We start from the raw sequence: 20,866 nt of genomic DNA, 5'->3' as shown, positions 1-20,866 counted from the left end.
TTTCGCCTATATGGCACATGCACCATAATTTTATTCATTCTTCCATGAATCATAGCGAATCATAGAATGGGTTTAGGAAGCTAAAAAACACATTACTTGGTGTGCCAGATGATTCTCTTCACATCTTTAAGAAAAGTAAATTGATTTTAGAACTCTTTAAAAATTGTTCCAGGGCCGACCAGGGGCACTTGCAAATTTTTGAACCCATGACCATTGAGGGGTTAAGCCGATAAGCCATGCCTACCATTGCTTGTTTCCTTTGCAATGAAAGAAACTTTCTCTGTGAACTCAAAGATGGATTTCAATTCCCAGTTTCAGTTTGGTTTAATTAGTAGGTACTGTACAGTTAAACTAGGTTAGGTTAGGTTTAGTTAAACACTTAGGACAGTCCTTCCCACAATTACACAGATGAATCAAACAAGAATTGCCACAACCGAAAAGCTAAAAACGACGGGGAAACAGATTTAACAAGAAATGTTTATTTATGGGTGATGCACTACAGTATCAGTGGTTCATAGGCTACGCAATTACTGTACTGGTAAATGTCATTTTCAGGAAGGCGTCAAGAATGAGCAAATTGCAAGAATTAGCGAGGAGGTTTGGAACATAACCCTTTGCTGATTTGAGGGGAGGGGGGTGACTGTACTGTATGATACTGCCGAGATGATTCAGAATATCTGCCGAACAGTCATAGACTTTCGTAAATGCGACTGTTTCTCAAAACTGCTGAAATATTGGATCTACCGAATAATCAGCTGCCGAATAATTGGACTCTTACTTTATATATGATTATGCTTACTAGATCATAAAATTGTAAAAAGAAGGGAAGGAAAAAGGTGAATGTAGAGAATTGAGCAAGTATGAGAGATTGACAGACTTATGTTGAAAATGACAGTCAGTTAATGGAATGAGTATGGGTAGCATAGTATATCACCTGCACCTCTTGCAATGTGGCAGGATGCTTAATAGTTATCTTCTCCCGTCGTTTAAACTTTGCATGGAATGAGACCAGCGTAATAGTGCAGCAACTTTAGTGCAGAGGTTAATGATCTATAAGAAGCAGCCGGTTTATAATAATATTACATTTACATATTTAGCATTCATAACAGGATCAGAATTGTCAGTATTATGGGTGAAGTGATCGAAAAAATGAACACTTTGCAGACATTCCACCATTCATGCATAAACACTGCTGACACACTAAGTAAATGAGCATGTAGTATGCATCAAATGATTTCTAGATTGTGGAGTGCTTGTGGAGGGTGATGTGTATAGTGTGTGTGAGACTGCAATCAGTAATGTGTGGTATGTTTGTTATATAGGAGTGGAAACTAGGTGGATCAAAAGGGAGTCAGATGAGCCAGAACCAACGCCATATAGTCTTTTGCCTGTATCTGTATGATGCAGTATTTGCAGGCAGTTCTCACCACCAATGGAGACCTGGCTATATACTCCTTGAAATCTGTAGGGGTCCAAGGCTAGGTTACTTTAATTCTAAATGATTAATAGTAATTGACAACATTTTACCATTTGTGGTTTTACCATATGAAAAATCTACAATCTCTTGGACATTGAAACTGATATGCACAGAGCATTTAACCATCTCTGGTAGCAGCTGTGGCTTAGTGGGTTAGAGTGCTCTACTCTGACCGAAGGGTCGTAGGATCGAATCCACCCAAGGATCATTGGTGGGCATCAGGAAGGGCATCCGGTCATAAAATGCTACACGCTCCAATCCAAAAGTCCTCTACCCAGGGGCAACGCGTTAGCCCTTCGGGGATACCTGGCGTGATTCCCCCCCCCCCCCCTCTGACTGGGACTGAAGACTATTTGATGTGTAATTATTCATTAAAATACTTGCCCCCCCCCCTTTTTTTTATTTTATTTTTTTATTTTTTTTTATTTTTAAGTATGAAGAAGCAAAGTGTGCTTCTGAGCACTTGAGGAATCCTAGATTACCTGTACTTAATTAATTTGTGCTGTATAGTTTATGTCTGTTGTCAGCAACCTTTTGTATTATTATACACAGAATGTGGATATCACCTGTAACAGAATTTTTCCTAATGTAAAGAGCAGGCTGTTACTTCTTTGATGAATTGCTAGTTTAACCTTATTTTTTGCTGTTCCTTGAGGTGTGAAATTAGTAACATGGTACCAGCTATAGAGAATGAGGCTACATCTTGAGTATACTGTAGTTTATGTATATAGAAATAAATTGCTGTAGCAGTGGCTCATATTTATTTGTAATCCCCTCCGTTCAGTGATGACTTACTGTATAGGTTATTTAATTTTTTCTGCCAGTAGACAGTTTGATTCAACTCAGGAAAAGCTCTGTATTGTGAAGACATTAAAACCATGGCAGTGCAATGACATATTTTTTCTGAATGCTGCCGTTCTGTTCATTTTATCTTGGGAGAGACTCTTCGTAGTGAAAAGCTTATACAGAATTCAGGCTAATGAGATTTGATGATGATCAGTTAAGTGGAAAGTCCAGCACTGTAAAATGTTCTGTTTAATTTTAAACATACTGTAGTTCATCACTGAACACACTTTCACAGAGCACATTTTTCACCACTATAAAGTTGCTAATCAACACTGAAACACTTTTTACTTAAGTTGCTGTTCTTCACTGTTAGAGGTCAGGGTGTGCAGTGAATGGCCAGGCTTGCTACAGCTTACACCAAGAGAGATTTCAGTATATCATTACTGTATTCTTTAATTTGCATATAGACTGTAATAATTTAATACTCACTGATCTTCCCAGCTGCAACATAAGTCTATTTTGATAATTATTTTCAGCCATTATTTTTTTTTCTCTCTCCAATGTGAGAATATAAACATTCTTCCTGGAACATGTCCCTCACTTTAAGCAATTTTCACTTAATTTGATAGCTTTTAGGAGCACATCTGTAATGTTCTGTGAGGAATTCCTGTACATGCAAGCATGTGTCATCCTTTTTTCACTGGACAGTGACTTGCCATGCCACATGATCGTATAGTTCAGCACCTGTAATGGGTCAGAAATGTTATTCAACTTAGGGAGAAATCTTTCTCACAAAGGGTTAATAACTTTGTGAATTTATTATGCATTTGAATGAAGTTTGATGTAATAAATGGGCTTTTATTAGTTGTTAGTTGATCATTTATAAAGTAATTGATCCTGGTATTTGCACAGTCTGGGGAGGCCTACTTTATTTAATTGTCTTGTTCTACTTGTGGATTGTTAGCAGAAGGTCCAGAGGTGCATTATGTGATCACAGAGTAACCCATATTGAGGTATTTGTGAAACTCACATGGAATGTGTTTTAAAAGTTGAGTGTGAGATCTGTGCAAGTCGGCCAGTTTTGGAATGCACACACTGGCGTCTTAGGTTGGATTGTATAAGAAATTTTGGATGAAAATTATAGAGTAAGTGGTCTATTTGTTGAAGATAGAATCTCTTTTTCTAGATAAGGAAGACCATTAGTTTGATGATTGGAACTGTGGAAGATGGCTGGATATAGTAATGTAATTCATGTGTGAGGAAGTGAAGTACAGTGTGGAAATTGGGGAAGCAGAAGAATTGATGGATGACTGAAGTATTTGATGAAGTCTGGTAGCAACAGAATGGCTATGCACATAATAATGATTGGCCCTCTGTATTGAACCTGGCATTTGGTGAATGATTTCCATCCCACAGGATTATTAAGAAAAAAGTAATATAAAACCTGTGAAGCATAGCTGTGGGCTTTGAAGAGTTGAATGATGAGCAAGGGGGAGGCATGGCTCAATCGGTAGAGAGGTGGCCTGCAGTTCTAACGGACCCAGGTTCAAATCCTGGCTGGGGCAGGGAACAGTTTAAGGATTTGAATTTCATTAAATCAGGCTTTACTGATCTACCAGAAAACCCGCCGACATGTCGTAAAAATACCCCCGCTAATACCAATACACCAGTCCTGTATGAGAGAGCCCTAGCATGTATTCAATATGGATGGTGGGTGTTAGCGCCGAAGTGGTGACATGTAGAGGTGTATGGTATGTAGGAGGACTGCTGGACCTTGATAGCAGGCTGTGAAGCCTATGCCCAGAGTCGGACACACACACACACACACACACACACACACACACACACACACACACACACACACACACACACACACACACACACAAAACATATATGTATGTATATATATGTAGTATATCTGTCTATCTGTCTATCTATCTGTCTATATATTGCCAGACACCTCAATCCCACACGGGGTGGCCACAAACAAATCACCTCCACGTTGCCCTGTCCCCCGCCATTTCACTGTCCTACTCCCAACACACACACCTCTCTCTCATATACCTCTCCACTTCATCCCTCCATCTCATCCTCAGCCTCCCCCTCCCTCTCCCCCCTTTCACCTCACTCATATACATTCTCCTCGTCAGTCTCTCACCCTCCATCCTCTCCACATGGCCATACCACCACAGTGTGTTCCTCCTAACGCTTCCTATCACATCCACATCCACACCACAATGCTCCTTTATATCCTCATTTGTCAGCCCGTCTCTCCATGTGACTCCACAGGCTCCTCTTAACTCATTTCCACTGCTCTCACTCTTGACTTGTGTCCTTCCAACAACATCCAAGCTTCACTTCCATACGTTAAGAGTTGTTATCACAATACCGTCATGTAGTCATTTTTTCACTTCCATGCTCACTTCCCTGCTTCTTATCACTGCTTTCAAGGAACCAGCAACCTTTCTTTCTTGTTGTACCCTTTCAAGCACTTCACCCACCAAACTTCCATCCTTATTCATCACACTCCTCAAGTACTTAAATGTACTCACATTTTCCATTTCCTCAACATCCAACCTCACTGTACATTCACTGACTTCACTTCTGTCAAAGACCATCACTTTACTCTTCCCTACATTCACCTTTAGATTCCGTTCTATCTACCCTGTCAAGGCTGCATACAACTTCTTTCCCTCCTCTAGAAACTTTTCCACTAAAGATCTAAGAATGAATATCTGATCTACACAACCTCTTCCCTTCCTAAAGCCTCCCTGTTCTTTTCCAACTAATTCCTCTGTTATTTCCCTAACTCTGTCAATAAGTATCCTACCATACAATTTTCCTGTTACACTAAGAAGACCAATGCCTCTATGATTTCCCCTTTTCCTTGTACAAGGGAATAATTATAGCTGACTTCCAATCCCCTGGAACTCTACCTTCCTCCCAGGCCAATCTGCACATCTTCCACATCCATTCTGCTGCTATCTCTCCCCCATGCTTCAGCATTTCACCACACACTCCATCAATTCCTGGGGCTTTCCCCATTTTGACTTTCTTCAATGATTCCACAACTTCCATCCTACTGATTTCTTCCTGTCTTCTCACCTCCCTCCTTCTCCCAGCCATTCCCCAGCCACTTATACTTGCATTACTTTCATTCTCTATGTTCAACAGTTCCTTAAAGTGTTCACTCCATGTGCTCACTTCTTCTCCCATCTCAACTAGTAATCTACCATTTTTATCTTTTACTCCCCTACTAACTTCATTGCCACCCTGTCTGACTCTCTCTACCTCTTTCCAGAACAAATTCTTGCTGTCCCTCCACTTGACACTCAAATTCCTTCCAAATTCCTCATCCACTCCCTTCTTACTCTCTCCTACTAATTTTTTCACCTCTCTCTTCTACATATAACTCTCTCTTACGTTTCTCAACTTCTTCCACGCCCCTATTTCTCATCCATTGATTATATGCTTTCTTCTTTTGTGCCACAGCCTGTCTCACCTCTTCATTCCACCATGCTATTCCTTCCACCCCCTTTTTGTCTTCTCTTCACCCCACACACCACCTCATATGCTGCATGTATTTCCTCTGTGAATAACTTGCACACACCTTCCACATCCCCCATCTGCTCCAGTTCATATTTACCCAATCGTTCCTCCACTTCTCTTGTATATTCTGCCTTTTTCTCATCCTCTTGTAACCTTTCCACTCTCCTTTCATCAACTCCTTCCTCCTGTCCTTCTGTTCTTCTATTTCTCCATTTTACTTGGACCTTGATTTTGACCACCACCAAGTGGTGGTCAGAAAGTCCACTCCCCCAACCTCTATATGCATTTGCATCCAATACACATCTTCACATCCTTTCATCCACACACACATAATCAATCATTGCCTTCCTTTCATTCAGTTCACCATCCATCCTTCTCATCTTTCGCCATGTATACCTGTGGATCATTGTGTGCCTGAGGAGAGTATTGGCTATCACCAACCCCCACCTGGCACAAATGTCCACTAAAGCACTGCTTTATATATATATAGATAGATAGATAAATAGGGTGAAAGACTGACGAAGAGAGTGTATGTGAGTGAGGTGGAGGGGGAAAGAGGGAGGGGGAGGCCGAGGATGAGATGGAGGGATGGGGTGGAGAGGTATATGAGAGAGGGGGGTGTGAGCTGGGAGCAGGGGAGTGAAATGGCGGGGGACAGGGCGACTTGGAGGCGATTTGTTTGTGGCCACCCCAAACGGGATTGAGGCGTCTGGCAATAGATAGATAGATAAATAGATATACTGTATATCTCTCTCTCTCTCTCTCTATAGATAGATAGATAGATAGATATAGATATACAGTATATAGGTAGACATACTGTGTATATATATATATATATGTAGCCATGGCTCAGTGGGTTAGAGTGCTCTGCTCTGACCGAAGGGTCGGAGGATCGAATCTACCCAAGGGTCATTGGTAGACATCAGGAAGGGCATCCGGTCATAAAATGCTACACGCTCCAGTCCAAATGTCCTCTACCCAGGGGCAACGCCTTAGCCCTTCAGGGACACCAGGCGTAAAACCAAATTATTATTATTTTATATATATGTAGGGGGGTTTCAAGAGTACTCCCCCAGTATCCCTGCTTGTCGTACGAGGCGACTAAAAGGGTTGGTGGTGGGTTAGTGCCCCACCCCGTAAAAAGAACTAACTAAACAAGCGAATAAAACACCTCGGACCGGGACGGACCATACGTTGATGACTAAGGAACGGACAAAGGACATTCTGAGGGTGGGAATGTGGAATGTGAGAGGAATGAATGATGAAGTGAGAGAGAGATTGTTCAGGTGCTTGAGGATGCAAGAGTGGATATATGTGGATTGACTGAAACTAATTGGAAAGGTGAAAGGGTGAGAGAATGGGAATATGGTTTAGGTATATGTGCGGGAGTTAATGAGAATGAGAGGGCAAGAGAGGGAGTATGTCTGATGATAAGCAAGAAATGGAAGGAGAATGTAAGAGAGTATGGAACAGAGGGTGCAAGGATTGTATGGGTGAGGATGAAAGTAGGTATACAAGCGTGGGCGATTGTGTGTGTGTATTCTCTGACAGAGGACCGAGTGGCAAGAGTGAAAGATGAGTTTTGGACGAGAGTAGAAGCATGTATGGACAAATTTGAGAGGAGCAAGAAAGTTCTTTTGATTGGAGACATGAATGGCAAAGTTGGGAATGTACGAGTGGATGGAGTGGTTGGTCAGTGGGGTGTGCCAGCTGAAGTAGATGGGAATGGTAGTGCTTTGGTGGACATCTGTGCTGGTAAGGGGTTGGCAATAGCCAACACCTACTTTCGGCATAAGATGATCCACCGGTATACATGGAGAGTAATGAGGAGGATGGATGGTGAACTTGTTGAACGAAAGGCAATGATAGACTACATGTGTGTGGATGAGCGAATGAGAAGACAAGTGTTGGATGCAAGAGTGTGGAGAGGGTGGGGGAATGTAGTCTCAGACCATCACTTAGTGATGGCCAAGGTAAAGCTGCAAAGTAAATGGTTGAGGAGACAAAGGGGAAGACAGGAGGAAACAGCTCCTGTGAGAAGAGTGAAGAATTTGCAAGATAATGAGAAAATGGCAGAGTATAAGAGCATAGTGGAAGAAAGATTGGGAAGGTATGATCTAGAGCAGATGGAAGGGGCGGAAGACGTATGTAAGATATTCACGGAAGAGATAAGCGCAGCTTGTGAGGTGGTTTGTGGAGTGAGGAGGAGATGCAAGGGTGTGCAAGGGACAGCATGGTGGAATGATGAGGTGAAACGAGCTGTGGAACAAAAGAAGAAGGCATATAGTGAATAGTTAGCGAATAGAGGTAGGGGAGAAGATGAGAAAGAGAAGGGAGAGGTATATGTGAGCAGAAGGGAGGTGAAGAGACTGGTGAAGGAGAGTAAGAAGAAAGTGGATGAATAGAAGTAGGGGAGAAGATGAGAGAGAGAAGGGAGAGGTATATGTGAGCAGAAGGGAGGTGAAGAGACTGGTGAAGGAGAGTAAGAAGAAAGTGGATGAAGAGTTTGGGAGGAATCTGAGTGTGAATTGGAGGGAGAGTAAGAAATTGTTTTGGAAGGAGGTAAAGAAAGTAAGGCAGTGTGAATGGGGAAATAGTAGGGGAGTGAAAGATAGGAATAATAGACTGTTGGTGGAGAAGAGAGAGAAACTGAGGAGATGGAAGGAGCACTTTGAGGATTTGTTGAATGTAGAGAGAGAGAGCAGTGCGAGTATAAGTGGCTGGGGAATGGTTAGGAGAAGAAGAGATGAGAGGAGGGAGGAAGAGATCAGTAGGGCAGAAGTAGTGAAAGCAATGAAGAAGATCAAGTTGGGTAAGGCCCCAGGAATTGATGGAATGTGTGGTGAAATGCTGAGGTATAGGGGTGAGATTGTTGTGAAGTGGATATGGAAGTTGTGTAGATTGGCTTGGGAGGAGGAAAGGGTTCCAGAGGACTGGAAATCAGGTATAATTGTTCCTTTATACAAAGGAAAAGGGGAGAGAGAAGTATGTGGTAACCATAGGGGTATTTGCCTTCTTAGTGTGACTGGTAAAATATATGGTAGAATACTCATTGATAGGGTTAGGCATATGACAGAGGGGCTAGTTGGAAAAGAACAAGGGGGATTTAGGAAGGGAAAAGGGTGTATAGATCAGATATTAGTTTTAAGATGTTTAGTGGAGAAGTATCTAGAGAAGGGAAAGAAAGTGTATGCTGCCTTCATGGACTTGGAGGAAGCTTATGACAGAATTGATAGGTAAGGTATATGGAAGGTATTAAGAATATATGGGGTGGAGGGGAAATTGTTGTGTGCTGTGAAGAGTACGTACAAAGGAACTAGGGCTATGGTGCGAGTGGATGGTGAGCTGAGAGAGTTCTTTGATCTCAGTGTGGGACCTAAACAGGGTTGTGTGATGTCTCCATGGCTGTTTAATATATACATGGATGGGGTTGTAAAGGAGGTGCAAGGTAGGGCAGTGGATGTGGGGGTGGCTCTAACAAAGAGATTTGGAAGATTCCGTTGTTACTGTTTTGCTGATGATACAGTATTGTTGAGTGATGATGAATGGGAGTTACAAGGTTTGGTGAAAGAATTTGGGACAGTGTAGGAGGAGGAGGAAGCTGAATGTTAATGTAAACAAAAATAAAGTTATGGTGTTTGAGAGGAATGAAGTCACAGAATGTACAGTGAGGTTGGATGGTGAGGATATGGAGAATGTGAGTGCATTCAAGTACTTGGGTAGTGTGATGAGTAAGGATGGAACTTTGGGGGATGAAGTGCATGAAAGGGTACAGCAGGGAAGGAAGGTTGTTGGTTCACTGAAAGCAGTGATGAGAAATCGGGAGGTGAGTATGGAAGTTAAGAAGTCACTGCATGATAGTACACTATTGTGATCCCTACCCTGACGTATGGAAGCGAGGCGTGGACCTTGCAAGAGGGGAACAAGTCAAGAGTGAGAGCAGTGGAAATGAGTTACTTGAGAGGAGCATGTGGAGTGATGTGGAGGGACAGGTTGACGAATGAAGAAGTGAAGGAATGTTGTGGGGTGGATGTGGATGTGGTTGAGAAGATTAGAAGAAATACACTGAGGTGGTTTGGACATGTGGAAAGAATGGAGAATGAAAGACTGACTAAGAGGGTGTATGTAGGTGAGGTGGAGGGAGGGAGAGGGAGGGGTAGACTGAGGATGAGTTAGAGGGATCGAGTTGAGAGGTATATGAGGGAGGGGGGGGAGGGTAGTCAAATGATGGGTGACAGTGACTTGGAGGCATTTGTCGGCGGCCACCCTTTGCGGGATTAGGGCGTCGGGCTATAGATAGATAGATGTATAATATGTATACTGTATATACTGTATGTATATATCCATCCATCTCATTGGATAATTGTATGATAGTTCTGATTTTATACATTCCTGCGCCAGTTTTTATATCTTATCCACCTAATGTATACTGTTGAAAAAGAGGTTTATGATGGCGATGATCACGATGAAAAGTAGTATCTGTATACACCATGAGTTCTTTTAAAGGTTGGCGTGATTTGGCTCCTTGATAGGGCCATGAATACTGTACAGTATTATACAGTATATTGTAGTATCATTTGTTGTAAGCTATATAAGTTGATTATATGCAAGGGATTTTTCTTTTCAACAATATTGAGAGCTTGCAGGATATAATCCCTTTAATATGGTAGGTCTCCTTTAAGCAGAAGAAAATTGTCTTGTAGTGGGGGAGTGGGGGGGGAAAAAAAAAAGTACAGAAGGGGTTAATGGAGATTGTGATTCTTTTATTACCTGATCTTTCTCTTAACCCCTAGAGCCTAGGAATAGCGTTTTCATTTTATTCTTGCCATTTCCTGGCAAATGTATTTTCAAGCTGGAGAGCTTAGATGTTGGATTAATAAATCCCTTTAATACAACAGGGCTTTACTGTGATGAATAAAAGAACCAGAGAGCAGCAAGTATTAATTGAAAAGGGTGTTACCCAGATTCAAGAGGTTCAGCAAAACAATATTCAGGCGATTGCAAGAATGAAATGCCTGTATAACAGACATCGTGGTAGTGAAAGGATTGGGTGGTATTGTTAAGATGAATGGTATTGATGGTAGGGAGGTTGGTTGTCATTGTAGGAGAGACTATGAACCGAGCACAACCCACTGAACATAACAACCTGCCTGTTCAGGTTGTGTTCGATGACGATGGTGGACCCTTGACTTTTGAACTAGTCGATGATGCCACTAGTCGGGGAAAGTCGTTGCTGGTTGACAACAGAGGCTATACCTACACAAGAGGGAAAGAAACACCCAAAGGTAAATATATGTGAAATGCTTGTGTTAGTCCATTTGCCAACATGGTGGACCTATGAATGTTCTATAGTACAAGGTTTCTTGGTGGATTTGCAATCCTGAGATGTTTGGGGGGTATTTCAAGGTGGTTGCCCTCATGATGACCTGGGCAGTTTTTTTAAAATGCAAATTTGGGCCATCATTTTTGAATTATCTATTTTCATCAATATCTTAGGGTCTGAGCATGACAATTAGACAAATGTGGTATCTAAGCCTGTGCTTTGTAAGTCAAGGAGTAACCTAAAGCCACTGAATATGTTGCCATATGCATATATTTCATCCAAACGGAAATATCTGTTACTGTACCAAGAAATGAGGGGAAACGCTTTTTTGCTTTGTTAATGATACAGTCCATTTGCCACTAATATATGTTTCACTATGGTCTACTGCTCAGGGTTTTATGATGTACTAATTTTGCAATCCTATGGTGTATTTAAGGTAATTCAGTTTTGTTTGTGAGAACCTCAGTTACTTTAAAATTAATGTGTATTATATAGTGTGTATCGCTAGCAGTGTTAATACACACCTAGATCAGTTAAATGGCACCTAAGACAAACACTGTGGTAAAGCATGCAAACATGCCAAAAGTGAACAAAATACCATTGGAAATGTCATCTAGCTAATTATCATCCAAATCAAAATAATCATAGTTATTAGTCTCATCCAGTTGATTATTGGCTTTAAACAAGAATGGGTTATGACATCCATCTATGCCTCCACATATGAAGTAAATACTGCAAAATAATTGGTTTCTGTGACAAGAGCAGGTTGTATAGCTGCAGGCTCTGCCTTCTGCTTTGCAACCACAACGAAGAATGTCAATTAGGCCAGTAGGATCTGGAGGATCTGCAGCAAATGTGAGTGATGGGATTCCATCCTTCACATTCCATTCAAACTTCTCGACATCCGGTGTTAGAGGGCCTTACTGATCAGTTGCTTTCCACAATATCATTTGGAGATGTTCTCACTGTACATGGAGAAACAGGTTGGCATCTTTGTGAGGCAGGGCCATGATACGCATTGGGTTCCCTTTTTTCCTTGTATAGATCTTATAGAGGGCTGCATTCATTAAGGTGACCAACGACTGACCATATAATGCTGCAAAGAACTCCTGTCCTGTTTCCATAAGGGCACATTTTGTGGCATCTTCCTCACCCAGTATCTCATCCAATCCAGGGAAATTTCCTGCCTGCAAGATATTTAGAGCGCCAATTTTCCTCTTTTGAAATGGATGCGATACAGTATCACAACCAGCCATGCATGCCCAATAACTGCAAACATTTAGGACTCAGCTTCTTACAGGTCCCATTAAAATGTAAATTTCACGTAAACCATGTAAAATGCTGCCAACAAAGCAAAAACTGCCAATTTACTGTAATTAGTATTTGCACCATAATAAGTCCCCAGAGTTTGCTACATCATATACTACCACCGTTCCCATACTAAGTAATGCTAATGAGCAAAAGAATTTCATCAATGTCATTATACCCTGGCATTATAAATAATGACAAATCAAAGCAGTTGTAGGTAAATCCAGACTTTTCAAATTAGATATGCTTATCTCTACTGTTCTGATTTCATGCAGGAACCATATAATTTAGTTTGGATCACCAGCTATACATGCAGGAACTGATGCTTCTGATCACTAGCTATACATGCAGGAACTAATGCTTCATGCCAGAGACAGATGCTTGCAAACAGAAAAGTATATACTGTATATTACAATACAATGCCAAACCCCAAATCCTAGAAATAAAGTTAACTACATCTGGTTCCGATTATCATCCTTCCAGAGCTAATTCTCTGTTAATATTGACTAGTTGCAGTGGCATAGTTTTCTTGGTTGTAGAATAAAGGAGCAGCAGACTGAGATAGATTTATATCTTTTCTGCCTTCCGTTTTACCCTCTTGCAACCATATCGTTAGTAATGCAGATAGGCATTTCCTGCCACTTCTGGTAAAATGTTCTCTGTTTAGACAAATGCATGTGACAAATTATTCAATGGCTTTATGTTAATCCTTGACCTTAAAAACATAGGTTTAGACACCATAATTGTCTCTTCTATCATGCTCCAACCCAAAGATATATATATATATTTTTTTTTTATTTATTTTTTTATTGATGGCCCTAATTTGCATTAAAAAAAAATGCCCATGGTCGTCAATACCCTTAGGATTACAAATCCAACAAGAAGCCTTGTACTATAGAACATTCATGTCCACAATGAAACCCAGTGTGTTGGCAAGTGGACTATGTAGCCATGATATATTTGTTGTCAAGTTAGAGCTTGGGATACAGTGCTATAATAAAAGGGATATCCTGTAATGATGATTGGTAATATATACAGGTATACTTATTTTTGTATATACTGTACATAATAGTATTTCAGTTGAGAGTTCAGAAAGTGTGATATTGGTCAGTATTCATATTCTTATTATTATTTTTTTCACCACACTTGCAGGCGTCTTATGGCGGTGTACCATCAGGAACACCAAAACTTATTGCAAGGCCACAGTGCGCCAGAGGGGTTACCTCTTCCTGCCTGGGACTATGGGTCACTGTCACACCCCAGAGAATGATGCCCTTTCAGTAGCCAAGGCCTTCAGTAGGATCAATCAGGAAGTTAAGGCTCGTCCCTTAGATCCCCCCGGAGCTGTGGCAAAGGAGATCATTACAGCAGAGTTTCCTGAGGAGGGTTTAGATGCTGCCACTCAGGCCAAACTGATTAGACGGGCAAAATATCATAGGCGATCACTGCAGCCCAGGAATGTTAAGGTGAATCACCTTTCGCTGAGCTTATAATTTTGTGCACTAATGTGTTAGTGTGTGTATGTGAGAGATTTGCTGTATCAGTTGGAGTATAAACACAGTGGACAGAAACGTAGACATAACATGAAGTAGTATTCTTGAGTAGTAAATAGAAGCAAAGCATGCATATTCTGTTATGTAACATGCTTTCTATTCTGAATAGAATCATGTGTAAGTTGAATTTTGATATATGTGTGGATTTTTAATGTATTTAATAATTCTTAGTTGGTGATATAAAGGAAAGGTTTCAATAATATGTGGAAGTTGTTATGGATTATTCATTTTTTCTATATAGCTGTCTTTTCTGAGAAATAAGCCCCTCCTCTATCTGGCTTTTGTTATTTTTGCTACCTCCATGATGGTGTATTTGGAAAGAATTGAACAGTATTATAGAAACCATGCTGTTTTTTGTAAATTTCTTTTTCACGGAATGTTGCTCCATTGCTCTTTAATTTCTATGCATGCACTTCAGTTTCTGTAGTAAGAATAATAACAGTTATTATAATATTATTATTACTATTGTTTTCATAATGGATATTTAATTACATATTGTTCATTATTAGAGGAACTTACGCTCGTATCATATCATTTATAATGGCTCCACCATGCTTACATGCTGGCTGTCCATGTTGCTTGATATCTGGCAGCCTCCCTGTTCAGTCGCTTATCCCTGAGGTCACACACTTTGATCTCATCCCAGGTCTTTTTTGGCTTGCCTCTCACAACCTCACCCCCAGTGTTCATAGGTATTACCTTCCTCACCCAGTTGTCATCCTCCATCCTCTCAGCATGCCCAAACCATCTCAGTCTACCCCCTCCTAATCACAATACCAATACAATCAAGTCCCATCTTTCCACTCAACTCATCAGTTGCAGTCTTAGCCCCCCCCAGGCCTTTCATTCAAATTTAAGGATGCACTATACATCTATGTAATCACTGTCATTTCTGTATGTTTGAGCCTATGAAAATCCTCATCCTTTACTGCCCAGGCCACACTGCCGGACAGCATTACACTCCTAACACAAGCTACATACAAAGATCCCTTAGCACGGAAGGAGAACCCTCTCTGTGTTAGGAGAGAGAGCAGCTTCCGGAACTTCCTCCAACCACTCCTTTCCCTACCCACAGGGCTAGCTCCAGCTCTACCTCCAGCACGTAATATGTCCCCCAAATAACAGAACTCCTCCACGCACTTAAGACTCCCCAGCAAGATCAGTCCTTTCATTCCTGACAATTGCTACATGCTCTCTCCAACACAGTGCACACTCGAAATCAGCATTAGTTTTTGCAGCCTACCTCTAGTACCATTACATCTCTTATGCATCCACCTGTCACAAACACTACTCAAGATGAAGTTACTTCCCACACCCTTGTGGCAAACTGCTCCTGGTCACACTTCCTCTGCTTTGACTGTACACTCAAACCTCGATTTAAGGGACCTCTGTTTAAGGGATTTTGGATTTAAGGGACTCCATATTCTACCTGACAAATGGACAAGACCATTAAAAAATGATATGTAATGTCAAGGGTATACACATTAATATGTTTCTTTATACAGTACCCCCAAAATAATATAATCATGTAAATAAATAAGATAAGTGAAACAATCATTGCATTTCATAATAAGATTGTCTTTATATGTGGTAAAACAATGGACATTTTCAAGTAAGGGACAAGTTGATTCCCCATTTAGTCCCTTAAATCGAGGTTTGAGTGTACTGCAACCATCCATAGATGTCACTTTTGTTTTATCCACATTTACTCTCAAACCCTTGTGTCCTGTTCTCTTTCATCATTTCCTAAATCTTTCCTCCGCCTCCCTTTCATTCTTGGCAATCAACACCAAGTCATCATACATCTCCCTTGGGAGTCCATTTCTGAAGTCATGTAAGAAAACTTCAAGCACCATGACAAACAATAAGAGGCTCAAGACTGACCCCAGATACATGCCAGTTTTCAGAGAAAACTTGTCACTCAAATCCCCATTCACTCTCACCCACATAAATAGCCATAACCACTCTAACTAACCAATCTAAAGCCCCAAGCTTTTTAATTGCCCACCTCACTATCTCCCCAGGGACTCTGTCAAAGGCCTTCTCCAATTGAGCAGAAACAAAGTACAGCTCAGTTTTCTTTCCTGTATATTTTTTACTAGAGTAAAAAATGTAGTAGATGCATATGGAGTTTATCCACTGAAAGAAGCAAGGTCTAAACCTGCCATGGGTTTTCAATTTCTCGTGCACATTGAGTCATTGCTGATCATCTTCCACCCCATCTCATATCTGCTTGATGAATATAAAAACTTTGTGTTATAAATTAACACTTACATAATGGGTACATTGGTTTACCCGTAAAAAATTAGTTTGCTTCATCATGCATGGCTATTGTGCTGTCAACCATAACACTATAAAGACTGCTTATAATCATATGTAACTTTATAGATGATGAATCCATTGTGTAAAATCATGAAGTTTATAATTGTGTGCAGTATAAACTAATACAGTAATGCAAATAAATTGTGATGAATATCCATAGCAACTTCTCTTATGATAAAGCAAATCTCAAGTATTTTTAACGTGAAGTGAAACCACACACAAACTCTGACTGTTCTTATTGTCCCGTATGGTAGATGCTGGTAGATGAGGAGCCAGCCCCTTGGACATTCGAAGTGGTAGAAGATGCCACAAAGCGTGGCAAACCCAGACTTCTTGACAGTCGTGGATATTCATACACCCAGGCGAAGGGCACTGCCACTGGTACTGTTGCCATAGACTCACTCTCGTAATAATTGTGAAATAATCTGTATACTATACAGTAAAGATATTAGGTTAGCTTCATAATGTTTGTGTGATGTATTTTTGTTTAATTTGTTAACCAGATTATTTAAGGGGTTTCACTGTTCATACTAGTAATATCTAGTACTATACAGTATTGCTCTGCTGTAGAGTTAATGCAGTATTCAATACATATATGCTAAAATGTTTGAAACATTTTATGCTTATCAGTTGCTGATAGATTTTTTTTTCTTGAAAATTCCATTGATTCGATACACGGAGCTCCAAAGTACATTTTTTTTTTTTTTTTTTTTTTTTTTTTTTTTTTTTTTTTTTTTAGGTAAGCTTTCATTAAGTAGCTATCATTATGCCTTCTTAATTCCAGCTGCAGTATGGAGGTGCACCATCAGAAACGACAAAGTATATTGCCGGGCTACTGTGCGTCAGAATGGCTTTGTTTTCATATGTGGCCATGTAGAGCACTGCCATCCACCCGATGTAAATGCTCTATCCAAGGCAAAATTCCTTGGCAGGCTCAACAGGGAGGCCCGAGCACGACCCCATGAATCAGCAGCGTCAATAGTAAAGCGAGTTCTTGCATCTGAGTTCAATACAGAAACACCGGGACCAATAAAGCTAGCAAACTTAATCAGAAGTGTTAATTACCAAAGGCGAGCTGCTAGACCCAAAGACCCCTCATCTCTGGAGTTCGAGCTTAATGAGTCTGCTATCCCGCAAGGTTTCCTGCAAGCTGATATTTTCATTGCTGGAAAGAGACATTTGATCTTCACTACTCCCACCATGGCTAGTTTGCTTTCAAAAGCTCGCAGTTGGTATTGTGATGCAAGGTATTCAATTGTAGCCAGGCCTTTTGAGCAACTTTTCTCTATCCATGTTTTCATCAAGTCTGGGTCCTCATCAAAACAAGTACCAATGGTGTTTGTACTTATGTCAGAAAGACGGAAAGAGGATTATGTTGCTGTGTTGCTGAAGATCCTAGAACTCATGCCTGCAGTGCCTCATGTCCTAAGTATTACTCTAGATTTTGAGGCAACACTGTGGGCAGCAGCCATGGAGATTCTTCCCACTGTCAGATTGTATGGCTGCCACTTCAGTTTCAACCAAATTGTTTGGCAGAAAATTCATGAGCTCGAACTAGTGCCAAGTTATCATAACAGTGAGTCTACACAGAAGTTTTGCAGGCAGGTTATGGCATTACCTTTCCTTCCTGTGACAGAAATTCCAACTATGTTTGTAGAGTTTACAGAATCCACTGAGGACTCTAGCCAGTGTTACAAGGACTTGGTAAATTTCGTTAAGTACACATGGTTGGAAAATCCTCTGTGGCCACCTCCAAGATGGTCTGTATTTAAGCGTCCCATCAGAACCAAGAATGACTTTGAGGGTTGGTTGAAACGGTTGACTCACAAAGCAAGCAAGCGGAACATGGGATTCTACCAGCTTATTACCTTGTTGTACAAAGAGTCTGTGTTTGATGAGAGCCAAGTGTACCTGGTTTCTGAAGAAGAACAAGTGAAATGTCAGAGAGCTAAGTACTCACGTCTGCAGGCAAAAATCTTTGAACACTGGGAATGTTTTGCTAGGCATGAAATTTCACCATTGGATCTCTTGAATCATGTGGCATTGTTCAATGGTCCAGATCTTGGTGCAGACTAGCACTCATGTCGTCAGTTAGCATGAAGAAGTGAAAGGAAGTTCACTTATAATTGCCCTGTATAGAATTTTTAATTATGTTGCTCATAATAAAGGATATTTACTATTATGTATATTGAATTGAAAACCTTTTATGCACAATTTTTTTGTAATTTCTCAGTTTATATTTATTGTAGGTGAGTGTTGCAGTGCACATGAAAAATGATGAGCTTGATGAAATAATTTAAGTGATTTAGGCAAATCAGTAGTTGGAGGAAGAAAAATACAGTACTGTACGGAGTTAGTAAATGGATATTAATATTTTGATTGCCAAGAGGTTTGTCTGTTTAACCCACCCCATCCTGACATTTTCTGGGCAATGGTACGCCCCAGTCCCGACATTTTTGGACTTTTTTTTTTTTTTTCCCTCAAACATCCGCTTTTGGTGAGAAACATCGAAAATTCATAGAGAAATCGCTCACCTGAGGTTTAAAATACTCGATCCAGGTAGGAGTACCTCCTTACCTTACAGGGTTTTCTATCAGGCTGGCTGCAAAGAAAACGAGTTCTGTGGGAGAATAACTATTCTACACCACTCATAAACGTTATTTATTTATTTATTTGGTACAAATTTATATGAAGTACGAGAGTATATTGGTTTTCAAACGGTAATATAGGCATTATAAGCATTGTTTCACTCACTTATCACCATTCCTGACCTTTTTTTACCACATTACCTGATCATCATTTCTGACTGTTTCTTCCACTAATGTTTGTCCTCCACATTGTCATCGATTGGGGAATCACTCTGGCCCTGAATTTCGTACCGTGGCATGACATGGCTTTACTGGCCAGGTCACTGATAACAGGTGAATTGCTAAGAAAAGGTCATGCAGAGGAGGTCATGCTGGGTAAGGCATTGTCCCTGCCTGGCATCTTGTAGAGGAAGATGTCCCGTGTATACGTGCCAAAAATCACTTGCGAAAATTGAAAATTGTGCAAATTAGGGACCTTGCAATGTTGCCGCATTAATTTACGTCTCCGGGATATGAGTGCACATCATGTGAGGACATGAATTCACATCTCCGGGACGGGGCGGGTTAAAGTTGTCTGACATTAGCTACAATGAACTATCTAAGTGGGCTTCTGACAATGAAAAGGTAGTTCCAAATTTCTTTGGATGGATATGTACAGACAGTAATAATACTGTAGTTGAAATCTGAGGTTTACCAGAATATGAATCCAATAGACTTTTGGTTGAAGATTCCCCCCCTTCCTGCAGCCTGCCATTCTCCTTTCAAGGGGTGGGGAGTAAGTTGAAGGAAATTTAGTAACTAGGCAACACAGCTGCCTGGCTATGTTGGTGCCACCACAGGAAGGCTTCCCTTTTCTGCACCAATATACTTAAAAAAATAAAAATAATAACAATAATAATGGATGTTTGGTGTCTTTTACTGATTTATCACAAGGGTACACAGTAATATGAGTAACTTCAGCATTAGGATGATGCACAGTATTTGTGTGCCCTCTTTCGTGTGAGAAGTCTTTCTTAAGCTGTATACTGTAATAAAAAGACATCATGCTACTGAAGGGGTTATTCATAAAGTTAACTTTACTTAGAGTAAAGATGTAGTATATGGTATATCCGTCTAATTCTCTCTCTCTCTCTCTCTCTCTCTCTCTGTATATATATATATATATATACACACACACACACACACATATATAGATGGGGTCCTTCACCATCCACTCACTCGATGTAGTACTGCTCTTGGGTGACTGCGCTTTCCTCACTTCCTTCCTTCTTTCCTTCCGTCTTCAACTGTCATTCTTTCCTCTTCCTTCTGCCTACTGGTGACTTTGCACTGAGTGACAAACCTAATGGTTTCCTGTACACCAGGAAACCTTTTCCTACACTGGGTGATAACCATATAACCAAATTATGGTGCTTGGTGGTTTAATGGGTAATAATGGTGCTCCAATTGGATTGAGTCTGTGCAGGTTATATCCAAGGGGTGGTTAGGGTTTATTGCTCAAATGATGCCACTCAGGGATGAATGAGAATGGTGGCTTTCATCTTAAATATCATATATATGTATATATATACAGTATATATATATCGTCATCATCATCATCATCATCATCTGGACCTCCTTTCTCACTCTAGGGCAGGTAGAGGAGTAGCAATGTCCAGACATCTCAAATTTGCCTAGTCCAATGGGCCACACTTTCATTCTGTCACCATTCAAGCCCCCGGAATCCTGGCTTTATCTGGTACACCAAAAACAGTCACCACATTCTGTAGCGTCACATAAACGCATCCGATAGAGTCAGTCCGAACTCTGTCACATTAAAAAGGGGTGTAAAGTCCCTAATCATGCGCATTTCACAATATTCATCCAGCCAACTAGATCTCTTGTCAGTGTCTTAGCCTCACTGACTTCCATACCTCTCTTCCTCGCACACTCATCCACCATATCCCTCCACATTCTCCTT

At 40.7% G+C, this 20,866-nt stretch overlaps 1 protein-coding gene across 1 annotated transcript in view; it reads left to right on the top strand.

Moving 5' to 3' along the window:
* LOC145415381 (uncharacterized) overlaps positions 1-18,466 on the top strand; it is a 72,348-nt gene extending 53,882 nt beyond the window's left edge. The window contains exons 6-9 of the mRNA XM_080284665.1: positions 10,971-11,097; positions 13,596-13,909; positions 16,573-16,699; positions 17,103-18,466. Of these exons, the coding sequence (XP_080140791.1) occupies positions 10,971-11,097; positions 13,596-13,909; positions 16,573-16,699; positions 17,103-18,394 (1,860 nt within the window). The 3' untranslated portion in view covers positions 18,395-18,466. The remainder of the gene's footprint in view (positions 1-10,970; positions 11,098-13,595; positions 13,910-16,572; positions 16,700-17,102) is intronic.
* The last annotated feature ends 2,400 nt before the right edge of the window (positions 18,467-20,866 follow it).

The sequence above is a fragment of the Coenobita brevimanus genome, chromosome 102 (genome assembly GCF_032717465.1).
Source record: "Coenobita brevimanus isolate Jiangsu-jjx chromosome 102, ASM3271746v2, whole genome shotgun sequence".
In the NCBI taxonomy this organism is placed as follows: Eukaryota; Metazoa; Arthropoda; class Malacostraca; order Decapoda; family Coenobitidae; genus Coenobita; species Coenobita brevimanus.
This window is presented reverse-complemented; position numbering and strand designations above follow the sequence as displayed.